Below are 25,989 nucleotides of genomic sequence, written 5' to 3'. Positions count from 1 at the left end.
AGGCATCAAGTGTTTTTGTTTCCACTTTTATTGTGTGAAAATGAACAGATTGTTAAAAACTTTGATGTTCAACACAAGAAAGCTAATCCAAAACCTAAAATTTAAGTATGTTTCACTTTCTGGGTCTCGGTTCTTTGTTTCTGTCAGCTGAAAATTGGGACATGCAGAAATTATTTTATAGCTATACCACAAAATCCCCCCTCTTTACAACTGGAGTCAAAACTCCAAAATAAACATTTAATTATGAAATAACTCCAAAATGGAACCAGCAGTAACAAAATTCATGAACAATAAACAATATTTACAAAAGAACCTAAAACAGGAACAAACTTTGGGACTTTCAAAAATCTGAAAAATAAAGGTGGCGCCCAGCTTCAGGCGTTGGTCAGGCTCATTCACCCTTGAGCTTGTAGCTGACTGAAACAGGAATCTGACTGTGGACGTTTTGCTTCTTCCCGTTAACGATGAGTAGCAGAGGAGAGTCCACTCGTATGCTTTTGAAATCAAACGTCTGCCGTGGAGAGGACGCGGAAAAGTTAGCGACCCAAGCGTTGTGCAAATGGTAAACAAAGAGCAGATACTGACCTTATCTTTGTGTTCGATACTGTGTCGCTTAACGTTGGGTTCAGGTATGACCACAGAGTCTCCTATCAGGACGCCCCAGCTGTCCGCCGTGTTGTACACCATCACCACTATGCACGTCTCTTCGCTATCAACCATCCCAAACGTACTAGAAACACAAGCAGCAGGATTTTACATCACCGTTATAGCAGGTATGAACCCGTTCACTGCTAATGTTTGACACTTACAAAGCCATGCGCCCTTCAGGGGCCAGGCTGAACACCACCTTGCCCACAGCAGCCACCCCAGACATGTGGCCGTGCGTGAGGGAGGAGAAGGATCGTGGCTCCAGGCTGCCGATCCGACCGGAGGGGGAGCGGAACTGTGGAGACGAGCAGGGGCCCAGCGGGGACATGCTGAGGCCTGAGAGCATCATCTTCAGTCGACGGGCTTTAACTTTCCCCTGGACAAGAAAAGAAAAACGAGCATCAAGACACAATCTAGATTCAAGGCTGCACTCTGCTGCCCCCATGTGGTCAAAAATAAGCACGCATCAACTTTAAAGAAGTTTAGGATCTGTAACCGCCACATATTTTAGTCTTATTTTGTAAAAGAAAAATGTAAGAAATAAAATAGAAATTTCAAATAAAACATTTAACAAAATAAATAAAAACATCAAATAAGATAAGACTTACTAAATAAAAATAAAAATGGATAGAATAAAATTTAAACATCAAATTGTTCTGAAACCTGAGCTGTACTTTCTTCTTACAGTTAAATTATTGTGCAAATAAAGTCAAACAATTGTTTTGCTCATTAAATCAAATCAAACTTTATTTATAAAGCACCTTTCATAGGAAGCAACACAAAGTGCTTAACAGATTAAAATGACCCATAAAACCCACATTCCCTCCCTTTCCCACACTTAAAAAAATTGTGACAGTTTCACCCCCAATCCACAAACCATTCCCAGGCACGTGCACGCACGCACACACACACACGTCCACATAACATTAAAAGACCACAGAAAACACTAGGCTGAGCTCAGACTGGACAGGTAATGAAAGACACGCCATCAAGGGAGCCATCTGCCTCGACAGCAGCTGATCGACGGCAGCAGCCAAGACACCAATCCAGGGCGCCCTGGGAGTGAGGGTGGCAACTCCCACCACTACCTGAGCACTACCCAAGGAGTGCCCCAGCCGCCGCCACCGACCACCGGTCCCGAGTCAGAGAGCTCCACAGAGGAAACACTGGAAGGTTTCTTTATTAGTCTAAAGAATTCCCCAAACCCATCAAAGTTAGCATAAACCATGCTCCAGAACACAGAGGTGTGTGGTTTCCCCCACCTTGTTCTGGGCCAGTTGTGTCACTTTCTCCAGATACTCTAGCAGCTGCCTCTCTCTCTCTGGTGGCTCGTCCCAGTTCGGGTCCAACGCCGCCGCTCGGCTGTAGCCGGTGAGCGCGCACCCGAACATCTCCTCATATTGGAACAGGGTGGCTCTGTTGTAATGCATCTCAGGGCTGCAGGCTGCGATTTTATCTGCCGCCTCCTGCAGAGGGATACAACGTGATTCCCTAAAACGTAACTACGATTATGAATGCGTTTACAGAGACGGCACATGTGGACTCACAGATTTAGCGTAGGCACTTAATGCTTGTTGAGAGAACTGAGGATTCTGTCCACAGGTGAAGAACAGGGACAAATAGGCGTTTCCCAGAATGTCTGTAAAGGTGATGACAATATGTTTTTTTTTTTTATGAGCTGTGCAAGCTAGGTGTTCTTTTTAAATGGATTCAGGGGTCAGTATTATTAAGGACTTCCTGAACGGCATCAGAGTTGAGAAATAGCTTTTATATCACAGAGAACTGATAAGCTAAAGGCTAGTCAGGCAAAACCAAGATTAATGTGGATTTTTTTTTCTCTTCAGCAAAACAGCTTCAATATTCTAAATTTCATAGCCATTTATGTGAAGTTACATCACCTTACATGGTTATTTACGTAGAAATCTGCTTATTTTCAAGCATAAATGTAAGCGACGGGAGCTAAATCTACAACTGCTTTTGGATCTAGGAGTCGATTTCAGCAGGAATTTTCTATTCAAGAAACTAAAAAGTCAAGAGTAACACACGCTCCTGGTGAGAAGACGTTAAATTACAAATGGAAATTAATCAATTAACAAATAATGATTAATGCTGATCATTACACCGTGCTTTGATTTTGGCAGCTTTAGAAATTGAACAAAATTTAAACGACTTAAAAAGCAGCAGAAATGAGCTTCAGAGACAGTTTTTTTGCTCTGCAGATTAGCTGGTGTGTATAAAATGAAAATAAAATATTAGCTCGTCAGTACTGACAGATGTAAAAGCTATTTCACTACACAGAGGCTGTTCAGGACCTTTAATGGGTCAAACGTTGGTTGTTTACTACTTTTACACAAAATAACAAGTAGAAATGGCTCAAAGATAGTTTTTATAGTAGAGTTGTGCAATATTTTACAGATTCATCATTAATTATATTCCAACGATACACTTAGCCTAATTTTTGAAGTAGACACTCGATTTAGATGTTAAAACACAACACTCTGTGTTGTGAGAGTGTTGGGAGCATCATCAGAAAAGTGTGTGTATTATACAAGTTATTAAACAATATACAAGAATAAAATTATAGCTGCACATTCTCCTGATTTAACACCGCTCTTTTACAAAGATAGTTTGATTCTCCACTCACACCAGGAAGTCCCATCGTCCACATCCAGTTGGACGGCCTGCCGGGCTACGTCCACACTCTCCAGCACCCGTTTGCCGTGCTCGTCCCCGCTGGCTGCTGGCAGCTGCCTCAGCACCATGGAGAGTTTGCGCAGAGACACTTTATTCTTGTTCTAGAAACACAACAAATAAGTTACTGAGTAAAGTTGAAAACTCTTGCTGCTCATCCTCTAACCATCCCACCTGCTGCAAGGCACCCGTGAAGCAGTTCTTGGCAGCGGCTATGTCTCCTTTTTTCCAGTACTGCTCCCCCAGTAAGTTCCAGGCCTCGACAAGACTGGGCTCCAGCTTCACGGTGCGGGAGAGGCACTCCTCTGCTACGGCGCTGAAGTCCGGAGTCACGTTCAAACACCTGCCCTTCTGCAGCAGAAACTCAGCCTTGTGTTTGCAGCTCTCTGTTGGAGGTCAGAGCCGCACAAGAACTAACGATTTGGATGATGGTCCACAGATTAAAATCTGTTAAAAAAACACAGAAGCACCCACCTTCCTTCTCCTCCAGCTTCTTCAGGGTTCGTTCCATCTCCTGCGTCACATCACTTTGTTTACGTCCAGCTTCCTCCAAACTGTGAGTCTCGAAGTACGAATCTCTGAAATGATACAGCTCATCCACAAGCTCCTGCAGGGGGAAATAGGATTCAGTAAAGGTTAAAAAATTACAATAATATCACTTTTGTTACAATAAAACGTTAAAAATAATATCATTTTATGCAAAGCTGTGATACTTTGTTTTAAATTGTCTTATATTTTGCCGTAGTAGCAATTTACGTTGGAATTTTAATAAATGATCCTTTTTGTTAGTTAAAACTTGTGTTTGTTACCTCAGTTTAATAGCAGCGATGCAAGAAATGAACTGATAACATCCCTGAGCAGATCAGAGCAAAACGTGGATGAAAACTACAAAAAGCAACGTGCAGAAGTATTGAATCGTCTCAGTTTTGAACTATTTATCTTAAAATTTGCCAGAGTATCATGTAATCTGTAAATATTTCCTGGTCAGTAGTTCTCCTGGCTCTTTTTTGAGCGTTTACTTTCCATTTTAAGTGTTTTTGACTGTCCGATAATTGACTAAACCGGATAGGAAAAAACTGCCAATTTGAGTAAAACAATTAGCTCGATGCTTAAACTGACTACATAAACAAAAATGCGTGAGATTTAGATGATAAAAAAGTACACCAGTCACATCAAACAGCATATTAAATGCACTACCAGTCTGTCAAGATGAACTACTTCCTGAAGAAAAACAAAACATAAAACTGAGACATGTAATTAACCAGGCTATGCTGTTACTGAAGCTTGCCTCTATCAGTTGCAGGTCGTTTTTGTCTTTTCCAGGATCTCCACTGTCCTCTTTCTCCGCCATCTTCGCTTCAACAGGAGCACACAAAAATAAAGATTAGCAACAACCGGAACGCAACAAAGTCTTCACGGAAGACGCCAAATAACCGCTAAAGGTTGAATCTTGATGCGATGAGAAACTGACATACTCAATACAGTCGCGAATGCGATCTGGTTTTGGCACAAAGAATGGGAAAATTTTTAATTTCGGTCACGCCGGAAACTGCGGTGGTCCGTCCTTTAAATTCATCCGACATATTATTTCAGTTAATGCTGTATCAAATTAATGAAATGCTTTCGTTACGTTTGTTAACTCCAGCTTAGTATAGAGTTATCAATTTATTATCCTAATAATTTTAGTAAACTGTAAAGACAACCGATAAAGCACCACTTATATTTTTTCCGGAACGTTTAATTTCACTCAAGACGCTCGTCCGGAATGTTCTCGCCGCGTACCATATATAGTTTGTTCCTGAGAGCGCGGATATTTTTCATCTCGTCGTTCTGCGGTGAACTGTGACTGTTTCTGTGAGTGCGCTGCTGTTTTACCCAGCTCGCCATGTCGGACACATGGAGCAATATCCAGGCCCACAAGAAGCAGCTGGACTCTCTGCGGGAGAGGCTGCAGCGGCGACGCAAGGACCCGGCGCAGCTGTCCGCAGCGGGTGTGTACAGGCCGGACACTCGGCAAAGACCGTCGGTGCTATGTCAAAATGTGTTACATCCCGTTGGAATTGGGTTTTATACGTGTTGACAGTGTTTTCGTTATAAACTGAAAATTTGTCTAGAAGAACAAAAATTAGCATGAAATTAATATGTGCGTTAGCTTTTTCCCTGCTGAGCAGTGGGGGAGTAAACGGAAATTGTTTTGTGTTTCCGTGCTGAAAAGAACAAACAATTATTAAATTAACAATAATTCTTTTCTCTTGCAGTTTTCTTAAAATGTATTGGTTTAAGCAACAGTTGTAGTTGGAAATGCATTGAAACAGAATGAGTGGTAATCGTTTTTGACGACACGACACTTCCACTGCTTGTGTTGGTACCAATAAATGATTTAACGTATTATATCAATGGCGTTTACCATATATGAAGTGCAGATTTGATGCGTATGTTTGCTTCAAAGAAGTAATACATTTAAAATACCAATCGGGTGAGCAACAAGAGTTGTGACGTACTGAGCTCTGAAGCTATTTTATCCGAACTAATGTTCTAACCGATCTTCTCAGACGTTGCAGGCAGTGCTGACACTTCCACAGCCAGGAGTGACAGTCCAGCTCCCTCGGCTCCGTTCAGCTCCCAGGAGGAGACGGAAAAACCACCAGACCCAGAACTAGAGAAGAGGCTGCTGGGATATCTGTCCGATCTGAGTCTTTCCCTCCCGACAGACTCCCTCACCATCACAAATCAACTCGGCAGTGTAAGTTTGTCCCCCGTCAACAATAGGACTGTTAAAGCAGTTGTTTTGCATTTTACATCATGTTGATTTCTTATCCCAGTCTGAAGGTGCCGTTAGTCATGGATGCATCCAGAGTCTGCTGCTTAAATTCTCTGCTCAGGAGCTCATTGAGGTCCGACAGCCGTCCTCTTCATCAGCTTCCTCCTGCACAGTCGTCATAGCCGTGGACCACACAAAACTCTGGGCTATGATCGGGTCTGTAGGAGGAGCTCAAAGGACTGGAGTCAAGAGAAAAGCGGAGGAGCAGAAAAGCTTTTCACCTTCACTTCAAAGCTCTGCTTCTCCTCCACATTTGCCCACTTCCTCCCTGACTCCAGCCTCTTCGTCCCTGGTGGCGGGGGCTTCGTTTTCGGGGTGTGGAGCCGAGAAGAAGGGCAGGAGCAGCAAGAGCCAGTCGTCTCATTTGGACATGGAGATTGAAAGCCTCCTGAACCAGCAGTCCACCAAGGAGCAGCAGAGCAAGAAGGTTTACGGATTAACACGTCTAAGCGTGCAGAACTCTGGCGGAGGGAGCGTTGTGTGAATGTTGTTTATATTTCATTTCCAGATGAGTCAGGAGATTCTGGAGCTGCTCAACACCAGCACAGCCAAGGAGCAGTCCATCGTGGAAAAGTTCCGCTCTCGTGGTCGAGCTCAAGTCCAGGAGTTCTGTGATCACGGGACTAAAGAAGAGTGTTTGCGCTCTGGAGACACGCCTCAGCCGTGCACTAAGCTGCACTTCCGGTACACATCCCATCCCATTTTTGAACATCCCACCATTAAATCAACACTTCACACAAAATAGCTCCAATAAAAGGATGTAACCAGTAGAGTACTATAATCACATTTGAACTAGGGCTGGGCAATAAATAAAAAATGTATCTTTATCCAAATTTCTTATTGTAATAATTTTTTCCACGTCAATAAATTTGATAATAAAAAATGAAAAGATGTGTGTAGGTTGGCAGCGTTTGTGTCCCTTTAAGAAGCTGAACCACCTCCAGTCGCATAAAAATGTGACTCAACGTAACACGTGACAGCCCCCTCTAGTGGACAACTGTTGTTTCTGAGCACACCCGTAGTTATCGTCCATTTATCGTTATCGAGATGAAATCCTCAATATATCGTGATGTTGATTTTAGGCCATATCGCCGAGCCCTATTATGAACTGTTAGATGACATTCTGAGAGAATCAGCTCCTCTAAATCTGAGACCAGGGTCTTGAGTCGGAAAAGGGTAGAATGCCTTCTCCATATGAGGTCCTGCCCCAAGTGGAGGAGTTTAAGTATCTCGGGGTCTTGTTCACGAGTGAGGGAAAGATGGAGCGTGAGATCGATAGGCGGATTGGTGCTGCATCTGCAGTGATGCGGGCGTTGTACCGGTCTGTCGTGGTGAAGAGAGAGCTGAGTCAGAAGGCGAAGCTCTCGATTTACCGGTCGATCTACATTCCTACCCTCACCTATGGTCACGAGCTTTGGGTAGTGACAGAAAGAGAGATCGCGGATACAAGCGGCCGAAATGAGTTTTCTCCAAAGAGTGGCTGGCCTCTTCCTTAGAGATAGGGTGAGAAGCTCAGTCATCCGGGAGGGGCTCGGAGTAGACCCGCTGAAAAAGAAGCAAAAATAGGATTCAGAGAAACAAGCTGATTCCTGGAATATTTCAATGCAGCTTTTTCTCTCTTTTTTCCCACATATTTTAGTGTTTGTTTAATTTTGTTCTTGCTACAGGATTGTATTTCTGTCAAAAACAGCAAAAATGCTTGGAGTGCTTCTTAGGTGAAAGATTATAAATACCTCCGGTGCTCTTCAGTTAGAAGATCCTGGCATCGCCTCAGGAAAATGCGGACTGAGGCACTCGGGTGGATGAACATAGTTACGAAGCTTTTATTGTTCCATGGTCAAGCGAATAAAATCGTGTCAGCTAGGGTGTTTCTCAATGTCAAGGCGCCTTACTTACGAGGTCCTTTGGTCAAAGAAAACGGTTAAATGGAACAGACTTGCATCACGTGACCGCGGCTTCCACGGCGGTCACGTAACGTCACGTGACACGGGAGATAAAGTTATATTTTATATGTATTAGTTTCAATATAAATATATAATGAGCTAAATTGTGTATATGTTTATTAAATTAAATATATAAGCGAGTTACTACCCGCTAGCCACCAAAGCTGCAACTACTAAGCAACTAACCAACCATAGATAACTTCTTTGGATCTAAATAAACATTTTAAATAGTTGACTTACTTTTAAACTTGAAAATTGTCCCCGAAGTAGCTGCCGGCTTCTGATCCGCCGTCCTTTTGAAAATACTGCAGTGTATTGTGGGTAGTTTTTGACCAAGCCTAGGCTACAAGACACCTCCCGTGTGTCCTTGCTCTGCTAGCTAAACAGCTAACAAACGGAGAACACACGCCTCGGTAGAACATGAACATTGGAACCGATTGGAACACGTCTTGGCGGCTCCTGATGACGTATCTCCTAGACAACCGGGGCGGGGCCAAGACATCAAGGCAAGGCTCCTTGACATTGAGAAGCACCCCTAGTTTAAGCCACTTTGGCCTTCGTCAGGACAAGAAATTTCAGGACTGTAATTATGCCACAAAATCAACAAAGGGATAAGAAACCTCTTTTAGGTTTACCAAAAATCTTTAACATCTGTTTAAACTTTTTAAAATTTCTATAAAGCTTTTGAAATAAACCTATAAATACGTAAATCTGCTGCTTCGTCATCCAGACGGATCATCAACAAGCACACGGACGAGAGCCTCGGCGACTGCTCCTTCCTCAACACGTGCTTCCACATGGACACCTGTAAATACGTGCACTATGAGATCGACAGCCCCCCGGAGGCCGAGAGCGGCCTGCTGGGACCCCAGGCGGGGGCCACCGAGCTCGGCCTCCACGCTGCAGACGCTGACAGCAACGTGGGCAAACTCTTCCCCTCACAGGTCAGAGGGAGGAAACGAGACGCCAAACTGATTTTCATTGGGTGGGTGAGTGATTTTCTTCTTTGGCTCTCAGTGGATCTGCTGTGACATCCGCTACCTGGACGTGTCCATCCTGGGAAAGTTTGCTGTAGTGATGGCCGACCCTCCCTGGGACATCCACATGGAGCTGCCGTACGGAACTCTGACGGACGACGAGATGAGAAAACTTAGCATTCCCGCCCTGCAGGACGACGGTTTCCTCTTCCTCTGGGTCACGGGAAGGTGCACGACCGTTGTCCTTCAGTACAAATGTGGCTCATTCCTGTGATTTCAATAATTGACCCTCTGTTTCTGTCAGGGCGATGGAGCTGGGCAGGGAGTGTCTCAGCCTGTGGGGGTACGTTTCCCCTCGCTGTTAAAAACCGCACCTGTTTGTGTTCTTTCTCATTCGGCTGCGTTTTCTCTCTCCAGCTATGAGCGTGTTGATGAAATCATTTGGGTAAAAACCAACCAGCTCCAGAGAATCATCCGCACGGGCAGGACAGGCCACTGGCTGAACCACGGGAAGGAACACTGTCTGGTAGATTCCAGGTTTCTTCCTCTCCTCATGAAGCAGCTGGAGATGCTACGTTCTTATTGGCTCGTGTGTGTTTTGTCTTCAGGTGGGTGTGAAGGGGAACACTCAGGGCTTCAACAGAGGTTTGGACTGCGACGTGATCGTGGCAGAAGTAACTCCTTGGTTTTATTCAGTAAAACGCATCGTCAGTGATGTTTACCAGCTGCTAAGGGTCTCTTCCCGTTGGTTCAGGTCCGCTCCACCAGTCACAAACCAGATGAGATCTATGGAATGATAGAGCGGCTCTCACCGGGTACCAGGAAGATCGAGCTCTTCGGGCGACCCCACAATGTCCAGCCCAACTGGTGACGCCCTGTTTTAATTTTCTTTTTTAAAAAACCGCTTAAAGCAACAATAACAAGTTTCCTGCTTCTGCCTCTTACTGGTTTAAAGCAGAATTACAACATTCCTTAACCCTGCCACAGCCTAATGTCGCTAGCGCTAACAGTGAGCTAACGCTAACGTGAGCCAACTGATATTAAGCCACAAAGTAAAAATATTCACAAAGGACTTCATAGCCTCCCTTAACTCCCTCAAACTAGTGTAGGCCTCACCTATGTTCACTCTGGTTTTAGCTCTCATCTTTGCCTCCAAAGACGTTACTCTTACTTTTACTTCCTGTCTCCACCATGATGCCAACAAAGAAGCAAATTCTTTTTCTTGTGCTTTTTACTGACAGTCTGCAAATTGAAAAAGCTAACTGCTAGACAGTGTTGGGAATAACGCCGTTTAAAATAACGGCGTTACTAACTTCGTTCTTTTTTAGGTAACGGAATAATCTAATTAATTACTTTTCCCACTGTTGCAACGCCGTTACCGTTACTGGGGACGGAAGGTTGTGCGTTACTGTGTGCTTGTCGAACGTTGAGCAACAGTGTGAGGCTTTCTGACCGCCACACTGCAGCTGCAGCCAGGGAGAGAGAGGTGTCGGTAACACACTTACAAACACGATGATGATTGGCCGGGTGGGCGGAGACCCTCACGGTCTCAGTCACTGCCTGCTGTAGACACAACAGAGCAGTGATGAGAATAACGCAGTTTAAAATAACCGCGTTACTAAAACAGTATATATATATATATTTTGCTGTAACGAGCAAACGAATTAATTACCGTCTTCTTTTATCAAAACGTCGTTTCTGTTACTGATGAGTAAAAGCGTGCGTTAAGCAGCACGGTGTGTTGAAGCTGTCATCAGCTGATCAGGAGCTAAAGAGGCAGATGTTTTCATCAGGAAGACGTGATGAATAGTCTACGGCTGCAGGTGCAGATCTGCAGTCATGCCCTTCTTAGCGTGACAGCAGGACGTCCTGAAGGTCCGCTCACCTGTTCACCGCTCAGACGTCCTGATCTTCTACTTTCCTAGATCATCCAGCTGTAACCTGTTTCTGATCATGTCTTTAGTCCCGCTGTAACACTGATGCATCAGTCTCAGACGTCATGGAGCTCAGGTGTTATTAGAACTACCTGTGTGTGTTTACCACCCAGCTTCAGCTCTTCTGTGTTTGGGTCTGACCCAAGTTAGTAAATGTAAGTCCTCCATCAGGCTTGTGCCTCTTCTAGTGTCATTTTAAAGGATTTTATTTATTTATTTAACCGTTACTAGATTACCAGCAACAGAAAGGCTGCTAAAAACACAATTATGTGAAGCAGGAAAAATTAAAATGCTGTACAAAATTACATTCATTTCTGTAATGTAACTAGACTGAGAGACCATTTAAAGGCTCAGGAACCTTTACAGGTGTTTCTATTTGCAATTTTAAATGTTAGCTGATTGGGGTCTTGTTAAATATCACACAGTGACCTTCTAATAGTCTAGATAAGTGTAATGTTCTTTAGGGCTGCAACAACGAATCGATAAATTCGATGAAAATCGATTACTAAAAGCGTTGGCAACGAATTGCGTCATCGATTCGTTGTGTTGCGCAACTCTTCCAAAAGCCCCCCCCCGGCCGCCAGACCGGAAGCAAGTCAGATCAGCGCAAGGGAGAGCCGGCAGGTGTTCGGAAGAGGAACATGGCTGAAGCAGCGAGACCCAAAAAAAGTAAAAACTTCTAAAGTTTGGGAGCATTTTCAGTTAAATCAGGCGAAGACATTCGTTACCTGCAACATTTGTAGGTCAGACTTAGCATGGCACAGGAGTACAACGGTGATGATGCAGCATCTTAAACGCAAGCATGCCGAATCATCAGCGAGGAGGGAGAGAGCTCTGTGTCTGGGTAAGTTAAAAACTTTTCAAAAGTGATTCACCCAAATCCCGGATTATTACACAGGCTAGACATGCCCTCAGCTCGTAAAAAAAAGTCTATAAAATCGTAAGCGCGACGCTATTAGATAAAGGGGGGGGGGGACTCGCGCTGCTGCAAACCGGTTCCGCCGTCACATTCCCGCAGAAACTGGTTGATCACACCGGGGCCAGACTACTAGCATGTGGTTTTACAACCACAATGTCCTCGGAAGCGAAAACGCTTTTAAAAGGGAGGGAGGAGTCCTAACTGTTGCTGCAGGCGTGCTGTGTGAGAGTGCAGTTATATACTGGTTAATATATTTTTGGGTTCAGTTGCTTTCATGTGGCCTAATGTGAGTCTATTTGGGATCATTGGAATGATCAGCAGCATTTCTTGATGTGACTTTATGGCAGTTGCCCAGGGCATCATCGCAAGGAGAGTGGCATTCATTTACTTTTGTTTTATTTGGTATTTTTTCAGTCATTTTTGGAAATAGTGATTAATTTTGATTAATTCGCAGCCTATGTTTAATTACATTTAAAAATTAGTTGTTTGACATCCCCAATTATAATAAATGTCTACAGATGAGATCAAACAAAACAGATGAGAATTCCCCTTAAAGAGCAAGTCACCCCCAAATAAACTTTTTTTTGCTGATAAGCTAAATAAACGAGTGTCTAATCGTGCTGCAGACACGTATCGTCAATAATTTGGCACTTCAGTGCATCTTAGTTAAAATTTAAATATTCTGCCTAAAACTGGCAGTGTTGTGCCGTTGTCAGGTAAAAACTCTGCACTGTATTTTAATTTAAATCTGCTACCGCTATTGGCTAAGAAGTATGCTATGATGTAAACTGGTACATTGTGATGTCACAATGCTGTCGTGAGCCTGAGTGTGTGTATATTTGTTAGCGGCTCCGCCCTCTCGGTCTGCCAGGCAACAGCATGTGTTGCATTTTTCAAACATGAAGTGGGAGTGGAGTTAGACTCTGGTAGGGGTTGACTTGCTCTTTAAGCTGTTTAACTTGGACCAAGCATTTTAGGTCACAGATAGGTGTAGCTTAGGGTCTCTGTCTATACACCTTATAAGACAATTTAGGTGGTGGCATGTTGTTTTTCTGCTATTGAACTGTTTTCTAATAATGTTGTGTTTAATAAAGTGAAGGAAGGAGAGAAATAACGTTTCCCTAGCAGTTTTTAAAAATGTCCCCATGTAATCCGATTAATCGATTAATCGTGTCGAGACCCCATCCGATTCATCGATTATCCAAATAATCGTTTGTTGCAGCCCTAATGTTCTTGTTAGTAGGTCCTCCTGTTAAGTGCTTATTTATTAAAATTATTCAGGTGTATTAAAAACATTTGGACATTTTATTATGTTCCTGTCATTAGTCATTTATATTTCAATATTGTAGTCATTTATAGTAAATTAAGTAAGTTCAATTAACCCATTTTTCTTGCATTCTTTAATGAAAAAGTAACTAAGTAGTTATTTTTCTTGGTAATTAGTTACTTTTATAATCTTGTAACACAGTTTGTAACTGTTACTTTTTTGACAAAGTAATTAGTAACTATAACTAATGACTTTTTAAAAGTAACTTTCCCAACACTGCTGCTAGATGAGCTATCATCACAGAAAAGTAAACGTTGTTCCTACCTAAACTGATAAGTGCTGTTTGCGGTCAGCAGAGGGCAGCAGAGTGCCGTCCAATGTGAAGTGGTTCTCACGCCTGGTCCCGGAGGACCGGTTTCCAGCACTTAACCCTGCTTCTTCACACCTGATTTCTATCAGCAGGTGATTAACAAGCTTGATGAGCTGCTGCACAGGTGATTCAACCACTGAATCAAGTGTGTTGGAGCAGAGAAACCACTGAAACATGCTGGATGCCGGCCCACCAGGCCCAGAATTTAACCCTAACCACTGACACCAGTTTGACAGCAATGGCTCAAAGTGATAAAAACTCTTTAGCGTTGCTTTAATACTTTAGTATTTTTAAACAACCTCTCTTTCATGTAGGATAACTCTGGGAAACCAGCTGGACGGGATCCACCTCCTGGATCCAGAGGTTGTCGCCCGGTTCAAGGACCGTTATCCTGATGGAGTCATCTCCAAACCTTGAGTCGCACAGTGGTGACATGAGTGGTCACATGTGGAGCTTCTACTCTGGACTGCTTTTTATACCTGTGAATATTTTTTTATAAATATTTTGATCAAAATCTCAGTCTCAGACTTTTAATTTGCTTAAAAAAAGTGTGTATTTTTGTGGAGTTTCTACGCAAATAATTCACAAAAAATAAAGTCACAGGAGAATTTTTATTACAAGTTCTGTTATTTACTTAAGAATGAAACTTTTACACAATATTTTATCAGTTGTGTATTAGTCCTTCCTTAATTATCGCTATAAATCACAAATCTGGAGATGAGAACAATACAGTTAAGCAGCAGTGTGGCTTAGTTTAATTCAACCATTTCAATAAGCTCGTCTACAATAAAGCATCTTAAAACGTCCTGAATCCAGTGTCTTATGACACTTATAAAGCAATATTAAAGTAATGCAATATTAACGTGCAACTTTACAAGATTTAAGCCAACGCTGCATTAGTTCTGGTGACTCATCATGATTTAATGATGACTGTTAGAAAATAATTACGAGGGTTATCTCAGATTAGCTCTATTTATCACCAGTTCTTACAAATTTAGTCCAAAAATGTAAAAAAAAACAACAAAAAAACAAAGCAAAACTTAAAAGTAATGCACTTGTTGGTAGTAAACGCTGTAAACATCCTTCTCCTCTCCCATCACTTGGTCACTTTCCCAGATCTTCCAGTCTGTGTACAAGTCTCTCAGCTGGTTAATCTCTACCTTCTTGAACCTGATAAAACGTCGAGAGTTCTGTGTGTTCAGCAGGGAACTGGGCCCGTCTGAAGCTGACAGATTCCTTTTCTTCACCCAAAGTCTCATGAGCTTGTAGACTCAGTACGTGGCATCCACCGCGTTGATGTTGCTGTCCAGCTGGTGCCTGAACGATAGCCGGGCCTTGGTGGAGAAATAGATCTGGGAGCCCCGGCTGGGGGTCAACGCACCTTCGCTGTCACTGCCCCACGACGTGGTGGAGGACAGACGTGGCTTCGTCTCTACAGGAACTGGGAGGGCAAAGATAGTCAAAATTACAACAGCACATTAGGGCCACTGAGAAAAGGGAGAAGAGAAATGGAAGGAAGTGTTACTGATATATCAAAATGTTGAGGTAAGGTGTTTTTTTTTTCTTTTCATATTCTTATTTTATTTATTTTAAATTTTTAGATCCTCACCTGGTGCTGGTGGGCACTGTCGGCTTTTGCAGCGCTCTTTGCAGCGTCTGTAGAAAGGAAAGCACTGCAGCATCTTCACACCCATGATGGAGCTGACTGAAACCAGAGGAAAATGGAGAAAGAATAAATTAACTTTTAAAAGCACCAAAAAACAAAACAGCAAAATATTGCCCCTTCCAGTAGGTGCCACCCATGCACAAACAAGTGCCCCACTTGGGCCACCCCATTTTAATGGGCTTGGACACACCACTGGAAAAGTGACTTAAAAAGATAATGGTTCAGGTCAGGGGCAGATACACACACAGGCATGTAGGGGCAACTGCCCCAGCGCTTGCCCCCCAGCTGCCCCCCTACTTAAAGAGCAAGTAACGCCTAAATTAACTGTTTTGCGGATAACCCGTATAGATGAGTGTCTAATGGTGCTGCACACATGTGTAATCATTAGTGTGGCAGTTTAGTGCAGCTTACTCTTAATATTTCGGCCCAAAACTACAATTCTATCTCCATCTTCAGGTTAAAAACTGCTCCACATTTATGTAGAACCAGCTGTGGTTGATGGCTAAGCTGAAAAACGTGACGTCAGCAAAGTACTACATGGCTGCACCACACTTGTCTCCAGGTGAGGCAACCACACCTTCAGCTGGCTCAGCCGCTCATCTGCTGATTTGACACATTAGCGCTCGGAGCCGCTCGCCTCCTTGAAAAAAATGCCGTTCTCCCCTTTTCATCTAATGATCGCGTTTAACAGGAAATCCTCCAGAATGCTGCAGAATCTGTCTGCTCTTCTCCTGAGCGGTAAGTCTTGTGTGCGTGCCTGCACAACTCTATTTTAGATTGAGAAACTCTGACGGCGCACGTGGGGGGGTTGAGGGGGGTGCGGTCTATCACTGCCTCAGTGCCGCTCTCTCGGTCCGCCAGGCAACGCCTCTTTCAGAAGCGTTTTTTTCTAACCGGACGTGTGGATGAAATACGTCTCCAGTTCATTGACCCTCACTTTAAAATACATAGGAGCAGTGATGGCTGAAAACATTTTTCTAGTTGCTTTTCTTTATAACCCTTTACACTTCCATGAGTTTTGTGTTATGTTATTTTCATTGAATCTTGTGAAATTTTTTCCCCCTTTTTTTGTTTGGGAGAAAATGAGTAACAGCAGCTATGGCTAGCTGTAGCACTTCCTGTTTAGCTCTTTCAGTCAGAATTTAATAATATTTCTGCCCAAAATAGTCAAGTGGAGCTAAATCTATGGCAAAGTAAAGGTTTATAAAACTGTGTTTATTATTTTTATTAGAGTTGTTTTAAGGTGGCAGCTTTCCGCTTTGTTGCTGGCTCTGCTTGTGCTAGCCGTTAGCTAGCTCACACCATTTGAACGACCGACTCCAGCATGAGTTTCACCTGCTTCACCAGACTGCAGGTCACAGTCTGTTGGGTTTATGATGCACCTTGACAGCTTAATGTGAGCTGACAGTATCGCTGAATGGCACGGTGGCCCAGCAACCAGCCACTCAGTTAGTGTTTACCAAGCCATCATCTCATCGTTGTCATCCTTCCTAATCCCACAGAGGGACGTCAGTGTGCTAACGCAGACCAAAGGAAGGGATCGACTCTGTTCTAACAATCAGCTACAGCTTATACACGTGGCATGATGTAGACATGTCCACATCCAGACTGGTCCACATCTCAGGAAATTACACAGAAACTCTCAAAACGGTGTGTTATTTGCCGTCACACCATCATAATGTGACCCTTTCTGTTCTTGATCCGGGTATCAGATTCAGCACACCCATGAGGATTTTTCTGTCTCACTGGAATTGCTCTGAGAGGGGAAAAGAGGTTTTTATTTTAGTCTAATCCGGTTAAGAAATGGGTCGTTTAAAATGGCGCGCATGGAGGTGACAGGCTTTGGCGTCTTCTGTTGAGATTTCTCTGAGAAGTTCTGACAGGGGCTGTAAAATCATTGTAAACCGTCCTGCTGCAAATTATCTTTAAATGTGACATGTCATTTTATTAGCGAGTTATCAGTTTATTGTAGCAAAATGCTGCAGATATTATTTTATTTTTCCATCATGGAGAAGTAAAGTAGGTTTTAAAGTGTTTGATAAGCATGCATCAGTACTAGATTAGAACTGTTCAAATCTCGATTGACCTATTTAAGACTTTTTTTTCATGTAAAATTTCTGCAAAGTTACAAAAGTCAAATCTTGCATTTTGTTACACATTACTCTAAAGGTAGGAAATCGCAGCAAAGATTTCTTCTTCATTGTGTAAGATGTTTGCATTGATTGGCCAGTGTTTTGGCAGCTGACCAATCAGGAACTAAGAGGTCTAAAACGGACAGGAGCTAATACCGGGTGTTTGTGTTTATTATTACCAAACAACACCATCACTACATTTATTTAGTTTGCAAACTAAATTAGCACAGCATTGCTTCTGCTTCTGACAGAAATCTAAAGTCCAACTTTTGTCTGCCCCCTTGTGGTGACTGACAGACTTGGCAACTTCACTCAACAGTAGCTTTATTCAAAAATCAACCAAGACTACATTTAAAAGCTGAGATGTTAACAAAATCACTGTTAGCTGTTGCATTCATATAGATGAGGACAGAAACGTTGTTTTCCCTGCTTACATTAAAGCTACCGTTAGCGCTGGAGCACAGTTAGGAAAGTAGTAAGTAAGTAAGACAATGTCTGAGCAGCGGCACCAAATTAATAGATTGTATTATTTTGCTTTATTTCTCCGAAGCTTTCAGATGAGTTCTGAGTGATTTTCTGTTTGAGTGTGACATTTTAGTGAGTGTGTGACAAAGCCACCATGGTATGCTGTTTGCTTGTTGATGATAAAACTAAGTGGGAATCTTAAAGCATTTGGACAGAATCCAGTTCCCCCAAATGTCTGCCATAAAGAACAAAGAGTTTGAAAAAGATAAAGACGCAAAAGAGCTAAAAGTATTTGACATCAACAGAGGAAAGTCCTCAGAAAAATCCACAACAAACATTCAGAGCCCTGTTTCTATATTTGGACCGGCGGAAAGAATTTCACATGTCCACGTCCTGCTACAACCTCTATGATCTGTAAACACTTCTCAGAGGGGAAATTTCTTGGTACCATATTAAATAATACTCAAGTATGTGTTTACCCTAAATAGATCGTGCACGACACATCTTTAAAAAACTCAGTAAATGTGCGCTATTCAAAATGGGAATTCGTCTCTCCCAGTTCAGAGTGGAATAAAATCCTCACCTGAGTGTGGTTCTGATGGGAAAACCCTTGGAGTGTGTAAATCTGCTGAGCCTCTTGTTCAGTCAACTGATTACAACATAAAGGAGGCCAGTGTTGGACTAGTTGATTTTTTTCCCTTTTCCTTGCTGTTTGTCTGCTTGCCTTAGTGAGATACGTGACAGATCGCACACACGCACACACACACCAGCTGCTGCTGCTGCACATTACAGCCATGCCTCGGAAGGACTCACATGTCCAAACTCTTCATTTAGAAAAAAAATTCAACTAACAGAAGCAATCGTTTTGTCCTTGATTTCTTGCAAATCAATGTCCGTCGTGTCTGTTTCACTCAGGTGTGTCTCTGTAACTTTATATGTTCGTTACAGACAGAGGATCCACTATGTTTTGCTCCCTTTAGAGATCCTGCCTGCAGCATAAAAACTCATTGTAAAGGACAGAACAGACTAGAGTGAGTTTTTGTTTTAACACACAATGCTAAGGCCGTGGTCAGTGGTGAGGAATTCTGGGCACAGGCCATGATCGGCCCGTAAGGGGGGGCTTTGGCAGCGGGTTGAGAATCAGAAGAGAAAAACAACCTCAGATGGTAAACACACACACACTCTCAATGGGAGAGAGGGGTGGTGGGGAGGATAAACACAAAATATGAAAGCCAAATGAGTCAAATTTGATGTTCAAGTTAGCAATCACATACTGTGATAAACTTCTAGTGACTGTTGTGGTTTTACTTGTGCAGTCAGTACTTGATTGGCACTGGGAGGTTAACCATGTAAAGAGTCATATGTTGCCTTTCTGGTTTCGACTGCATGTTCCTGCATGTGTGCACCTTACAACAAGAGCCTAGCAGTGTTTCAAATTCAAATCCTCACTTAATGTGTTGCTCTTTTCTAACTTGGTCCAAACTTTCGCCCAGCGGACCTTATCGTACCTCTCAGTCCGCACTCTGGCGCGTTTCCTAAACAGGGCTTTTGAAAAGATAACAATCTAAATGTCCTCTCAACCTTTCCTCCCTCAGTCTGGAGCTTTTTAGGAAATCGACATGAAGTCTCACACTGGCTTAAACTGGGGTGGATGACGCACGCACGATGTGCTTAGGGGCGTGCGTTTGTTATTAATTTAAAGAGCAAGTCACCCCCCAAATAAACTTTTTTTTTGCTGATAAACTAAATAAACGAGTGTCTAATCATGCTGCGGACACGTGTGGTCAATAATTTGGCACTTCAGTGCATCTTAGTTAAAATTTAAATATTCTGCCTAAAACTGGTAGTGTTGTGCCGTTGTCAGGTAAAAACTCTGCACTGTATTCTAATTTAAATCTGCCACCGCTATTGGCTATGAGGTATGCTATGATGTAAACTGGTACATTATGATGTCTCAATGCTGTCGTGAGCCTGTGTGTGTGTATTTGTTAGCGGCTCCGCCCTCTCGGTCTGCCAGGCAACAGCATTTGTTGCATTTTTCAAACATGAAGTGGGAGTGGAGTTAGAATCTGGTAGGGGTTGACTTGCTCTTTAACTAAATCGACTGTTGAATGTGGATCAGGCTATTATTAAAAATGATGCAGATTTAGGGAAAATGAACATAACGTCACAAAATATTGCAAAATCCTAAACAAACACTCAGCTGTCACGGTAAAACTTTGTCAGTTTGTACAAAATTCACTGAGTCATGGCCTTTTTGTGTTGCTAATGTTAATTAGCTGTGATGGGTATTGAACTGGATCGACTCCAAAAGTTAGTCGGTTGTAGATGAACATCTAATGACTTTTTCATTTCACTGAAATCTATTAAAATATTGATGAGATATTCACAAGGTTTGTAAGAAAGTATCAGCACACTGAAATTATGCAATATGTCATGTTCTGATTCTGATCTATCTATCTATCTATCTATCTATCTATCTATCTATCTATCTATCTATCTATCTATCTATCTATCTATCTATCTATCTATCTATCTATCTATCTATCTATCTATCTATCTATCTATCTATCTATCTATCTATCTATCTATCTATCTATCTATCAACATTGCATTCAGACACATTTTACATCTTTTTTTTTTGCATTTAAATTCAGTCCAGGAGTCCACATAAAACATTTACGGGTTAATGTTAGGGATTAACGTGTTTCTCAGAGCTATAGCAGACAGATCAATAGTTTTTAATATCAACATTATACATTTCTGATCAGTATCATTTTGCAAATCAAGCCCATTAATCCACATTTTCAAATGTGTGCTTTCTCTTTATTTCTGAAAAGGTGTGTTTTATTCAAATGTCACACTCCAGATGAAATCTACACCAAATAATTAAGTAGATCTTGAAGGACACATACACCAGAATACAAATGGTATGTTTTTGGTTCTTTTAGCCATAATGAAGTCCTGTTTTCTGTCCTCTCCACTCCTCTCACCAGTCTTCCTGGTAAGTACTTTAAAGATAACACTGTGGTGTAATACTTTTGTAAATAAACTTCTTTCTTCTTTTAACTCAATAAATTTAGCTTTATGCAAACGTGTCTCATCTTTACAGCCGGTGGTTGCCATGCACAGGTGTTGGTGACATTATTCATGTCTACGGGTTCAGGATGGCCTCCTGCTTGAGGTTGGTGCATGTCAGAAGGCTGAATGGAGAACTGTGCCAGACAAGATAATCCACTACACCCTGTAATCTCTTCATGTTTGTGAATAAACAATACAAGACTTGTCTATATTTAACGGATCTGTCGAGAAGAGGAAGTAAACTCATGTTTAATCATTTAGGAGTGAGTTAGTGACTGATGATTAGGTTAAACACGAGTGAATCACAATCTGTGTCAAAGAAGAGGTGACGCTATTAATAAGTGACCTGTTCAAGCGTAAAAGATAACACCTGACAGCTGGTTTTCAATAACAGTAGCCAACATAATGGTTAAATAATACTAAAGCAGAAACACGCCCACGATACACCTCCGACTTTTGAAAAATGCTCACATAACTAAAACCTAAAATTAAAAGATTTTTTTATACCTCGCTGTGCATAAAATGTGAGAGGCAATCGCATAACATCCAGAAAACTACATCATGATGAAGAATAAACCTTGTGATAAGCTGCGTTACCTACCTGGTGAAGTAAAGGTGCAGAAAGGATTAAAGAGAGATGCTAGGAGGACAGTTTTCCAGCAGAAACGCCTTTATTCACCCTCCGCTTGTCTTCTCTTTTGTTTTATTTTAAAAAGCTGTCGTGTCTGTGCGCCTCGTCCTTGTCCTGAAGTCTGTCTACTGTCCTGACAGCACGGGGAGACTGAACTTTAAATAGGCTTCTCTAATCCCTGGAGCATGTTGAATGGGCACGCCTGCTCTCTGTCACCCTCCCCCTCTGTCAAACTCCCAGCCTCCTTCCTCCTGCATGCTTTGCAGTGTTTTGCCCTCATGTGATTAGAAATAGCATGTATAAATAGTAGCTGGTTGTCAAATATGACCACCTTTTTAAATGACGCATGATCCAAAGGACTTATGGTTTAACTCTAGGCTCTTTGCAGCCCGTTATCAAAGTTTGATCTCATAAAAAAACACAACAATCTGCCTCGACTGCAAACTTTTAAAAGGAATTTTCTGTCATTTTAAAGTGTGTTTCTGTGTAAAAAGACAAATTATCACTATATTACGAATAGAATAGCCTTAGTTTGGAGAAAGAGTGGATATTCTTCAAGACTGATGAGCTAACTGCTAGTTAAAGTGCAACCAAAACCAGAGTTTACTGCTGTCATAATTTGCATAATTGGCTGTGTAAAACTTTAAAATGCTGTAAAAAAAGATGAGTCCTGCGAGAGCAAAAGGAAATGAGCAGAGACTCTTTTTGTGTTCAGCCAAGCCAACTTTATTTATAAAGCACTAAATAAACAAATTAAAATGTTTCTCTCAAGTCAGTGTCTTCAGAAACTTCCAATAACGCCAGTAAAAGTGACCAGTTGCTTGTTGTTTTTTAAAAAGAGTGCTTTTGGGGTCTAAGACCTCGCTATATGTGGCAATAAAGTGGCTAAGTTAGCAACACTTAACAGTAGTTTACAAAAATAATTGTTAAAGCTGCTTTAGCAAATTTACAGAACAAGCTAGGGTTTGAACGCAACCACGGTCACAGACACCCCCCCCCCCCCCCCCCCCCGTATCTTCCTTGAGATGCTTCTGCCGGTATCGGTACCAGATCTGTTCGGGCTGCCAGAACGGCTCGGGGTCCTGCGCCTGCTGATGACGTCACATTACGGCAAATCCACTCGGCTTTTACACATAAGTGGTTTTGTTAATAAATTCTTGTTTGTCACCACCTACATGTTTTCTTTATAATTGTAATTTGTTAATAAAACACCATATTATCTTTGTTTTGTCAAGAATGTGAAACTACATAAAACCAACATCAGCCTGCCAAAAACAGCAGTTCTTATTTGTGAAGCCATATCTGTTTGTATTAATGTGGAGTTCATCTATATTTCCTTAGTTGTTATGTAAATACATTCATTCATTCATTCAAAATGTTGCTTGCTGTTTTTCAGTAAAGTTCTTATATTTTATTTTGCCCCATTTCATCAAAATCAAGAGCTTTTGAGGGTCACTGTTTATCAGTGGATATTTTTGCTTTGATTTTACACTTCCATTGAAAATTCAAACATATTTTCTTCGATAAGTGTTGATTTTTGGACTACAGGACTACAACCGCTAAGACTACAACCGTAAATTCGTTCTGACCAATCAAAATCTTCATTGTCAACGTGCTAACGTAATTTTTACGAACGCGGTATCGTAACTTCCATAAGTCTTGCGTTCAGCCAATCATCTACTGTGACGTAATTGGCAGATGCAGGACCCCGAGCCGATCTGGCTGCCCGAGCAGATCTGGTACCGACACCGGAACCGCAAACCCACAAGATAGCCCCAAAACACCAGTCGCTGTTTTCTATGTCCAATCATCTATTTGTTGTCCGTGACTTTAAATGGTGCTTTTCTTTTTGGGACTCGGGTAGTTTGTCCTAAAGTAGAAGTGGTAGCAGCCGGCTGTTTCTCCTTCTCTGATGTTATTGAGCGGAGAACCTCTCACACCAGTGACCAGTGGTGTTCTGTTTCTAAATACATGAGTGTGTAATGAGTGGAAGACCCAGGGAAGTGTGGAGGTTCAGCATGACCAACAACTGGATGGTTGAATTGCTGCTTTTGATCTGAAGCGTGTTATTGGTGGAGAGAATTCATTCATTCATTCATTCATTCATTCATTCATTCATTCATTCATTTTGTTTTCTCCACAATAAATTTACAGCTATACAGTGTTAGAACGTTGTTAAGAGGCATGAAGAAATTATTTAACTTAGTCTTTATGTTTTTTTTCAAGTTTGCTATTGCAGCTTTAATAGCATTTTTATTATACAGTAATTTGAGCTGGAAGTTTCATAGATTTTAGCTGGACTTGACCACTGGACACACCAGAAGTGTAACACAATCCTGAGGCTGCTTATTTTAACATCTATGAATGATCAAAGACGTTCGTGTAAATAACCATATAAGCACAAAGGTTTGAACAGTCTAAGAGACTCACATCAGATTGGCCCAAAATATGATTTTTATTCCTGAATATAGAAATCCACATTGTAATAATTTCAAAACGTTGGGTAAAGAAGTTCGAATATAATCTAAAACCGCAACCAACCTTCCCAGAATGCAACTTTTAGTCATGCATATTGTCAACTCAACGTAATGGAAGTATTATTTTGTTTTAACAGTAAACAAAAAGTCTCCGTGACACGTTGTGTTGAAAGGTTTCATTACTGACTGTCTAACATGTCCTCTATGATGTTAAAAAACAGAATGTGCGTGACTTGTTCTGAGCTTCTATCTGCAAACACGAGAACCTCCTGTCCTAATGAGCACATCAGTGCGGACTGTTTACTATAGCTGTTCGGCCTTCCATAAAAACCCAGCTGCTGTGTACCGTCTTCATCTGGTGTCTTGTATTTGACTCAGAAGGTTTCACAAAAATCCATCCGAACAGGCTTTCTTGGCGCCATGCAGAAAGAAAAAGAGATTCCAAGGAACAGTCATACCATCAGAATCAAAAAATTTTTTTCTCAGTTCAAAGTCATCTAACAGGTTTGACACTGAATTCCCAACTACAAGCAAGCAGAAGGAACTAGTAAAATCCACAAACTCACCATCGTCTACCAGGATCTAACATCTAAACATGAAAAACAGACAGGGTGGGTGTGAGCCACTGAGGTGGATAATTAGCGAAGCTGTAAAAACGAAGTTCAGATAAACATACAAAGAGGCCTCTGTGGGTTATTGTTGTAATAAAACTTTTTTGACATAACCTTTTTTATTGGGCACAATAAAAATGGGATGATTGCGGTCTTTACTACTTCTGTGTATTTGATTGCTAGATTCACTTCTTGTTGTTCTCTCCATTGAAAAACATCGAGGTCATGAATCAGATGGTACTAAGTGGTTGTTTGAAAACTCGTCACATATGTATCTAACAGTTTGTTCAGTGAGGAGATGGGGAAATTTTCATTGAACAACTATCACACAGGTTTTTAGAAGTCTCTTATTTGTTTGTTTCCCCCTAGTCTATTATTAAAGTGATGGTGTGTACTTTCCCAGCCAATAGGGGGCAGTAGATACCTAAGTCATTGCAATCAACCAGTATTTTTGTGTTCGAGTAAGACCTTACCAACGGATGGCCGTTAGGGTAAAAAGTCCCTGGGAGCACAACCTCTAGCAAAATTACGCACATCAGACTCCCTTTCATTACTAGCAACGAGTGAAGAGGTAAACGATTTTTATGACTGGAGAATGTTTGTTATCTGCTTGTTACCAATCAGTAAACACATTTTGTCCTCACGGGCTCCCGTAGAAGGAAACATGGCATCTAATATGGCGTCGACTAGAGATTTAGACCCGCTCCCATGTATTTTAGACCTGATTTTTATGGTTTTGCGTTACAAAGTCGCCAATATTTTTCAACTACTGGGCATCATTTAATTCATTTTCAACAACATTTCAATGGATTTTTCCAGAGATTAATGGCAAAAACTACACTTTGTCTCTTTAAGGGCCTTTCATGCCACAGGTTTAAGCTACAATCATCTCATGTTGGAAAAATACATGTTTTGGTCAAAAATAAAAAAATAAGCAATAAGTTATGATCTCATTCAACAGTCTGCTAGCACTAAGGCCCTGTCCACACGTAGCCGGGGATCTGCCAAAACGTAGCTATTTTTCTACCTTTTGGCCTGTCATCCACACGAAAACGGAGTTTTTTCACACGAAAACGGATCTTTTTAAAAACTCCGGCCAAAGTGAAGATCTGCGTTTTCTCCGTTTTGGGTGTCTGCGTGTGGACAGACAAAACCGGAGTTTTAAGGTCCGCAACGTCACTTTCCGCGACAAAAAAATGCTGACATCACGTGTGCGACCTGTGTTTACACTAGCCGACAGCATGGATGCCCTCAGAGCTGCGCTCGCTTTATCAATTGTCCAAGCGCTTTTTGCTTGTTTGTTTTTGCAAGCGGAATTACTGCTCCTTGCGGAAGACCACAGATGAAGGACGAGGT

General features: G+C 41.8%; 3 protein-coding genes across 5 annotated transcripts; 1 reads left to right on the top strand and 2 right to left on the bottom strand.

The window, feature by feature from the left end:
• Window positions 1–10: 10 nt before the first annotated feature.
• On the bottom strand, window positions 11–5,241 carry ttc5 (tetratricopeptide repeat domain 5). 3 transcript variants are annotated; one of them, XM_054747736.2, is made up of 10 exons: window positions 5,122–5,241; window positions 4,628–4,690; window positions 3,814–3,946; window positions 3,514–3,725; window positions 3,293–3,443; window positions 2,196–2,287; window positions 1,911–2,114; window positions 810–1,024; window positions 586–730; window positions 11–511 (listed from the first exon to the last, which is right to left on the bottom strand). In XM_054747736.2, the coding sequence occupies exons 1-10, from the start codon at window positions 5,224–5,226 to the stop codon at window positions 392–394; spliced, it is 1,440 nt and encodes a 479-aa protein (XP_054603711.2). In that variant the 5' UTR covers window positions 5,227–5,241; the 3' UTR covers window positions 11–391. The 3 variants fall into 3 exon arrangements, with proteins under 3 accessions (XP_054603711.2, XP_054603712.1, XP_054603713.1); XM_054747737.2 differs by lacking the exon at window positions 5,122–5,241 and adding an exon at window positions 4,815–5,110 and having other exon boundaries at window positions 4,628–4,695; XM_054747738.2 differs by lacking the exon at window positions 5,122–5,241 and adding an exon at window positions 4,815–5,110.
• Window positions 5,198–14,084, top strand: mettl3 (methyltransferase like 3). Its single transcript, XM_015946831.3, has 11 exons — window positions 5,198–5,330; window positions 5,892–6,082; window positions 6,162–6,587; window positions 6,669–6,844; window positions 8,834–9,047; window positions 9,121–9,308; window positions 9,385–9,423; window positions 9,498–9,606; window positions 9,689–9,754; window positions 9,835–9,947; window positions 13,885–14,084. Exons 1-11 carry the CDS (start codon window positions 5,225–5,227, stop codon window positions 13,985–13,987), a joined length of 1,731 nt encoding a protein of 576 aa, XP_015802317.1. The 5' UTR covers window positions 5,198–5,224; the 3' UTR covers window positions 13,988–14,084.
• Window positions 14,085–14,162: 78 nt separating this feature from the next.
• On the bottom strand, window positions 14,163–21,762 carry LOC107377304 (uncharacterized protein C17orf114). The gene is made up of 3 exons (XM_054747740.2): window positions 21,516–21,762; window positions 15,180–15,275; window positions 14,163–15,011 (listed from the first exon to the last, which is right to left on the bottom strand). Exons 2-3 carry the CDS (start codon window positions 15,262–15,264, stop codon window positions 14,842–14,844), a joined length of 255 nt encoding a protein of 84 aa, XP_054603715.1. The 5' UTR covers window positions 15,265–15,275; window positions 21,516–21,762; the 3' UTR covers window positions 14,163–14,841.
• Between the last annotated feature and the right edge of the window lie 4,227 nt (window positions 21,763–25,989).

The sequence above is a fragment of the Nothobranchius furzeri genome, chromosome 2 (assembly GCF_043380555.1).
Source record: "Nothobranchius furzeri strain GRZ-AD chromosome 2, NfurGRZ-RIMD1, whole genome shotgun sequence".
NCBI lineage: Eukaryota > Metazoa > Chordata > Actinopteri > Cyprinodontiformes > Nothobranchiidae > Nothobranchius > Nothobranchius furzeri.
This window is presented reverse-complemented; position numbering and strand designations above follow the sequence as displayed.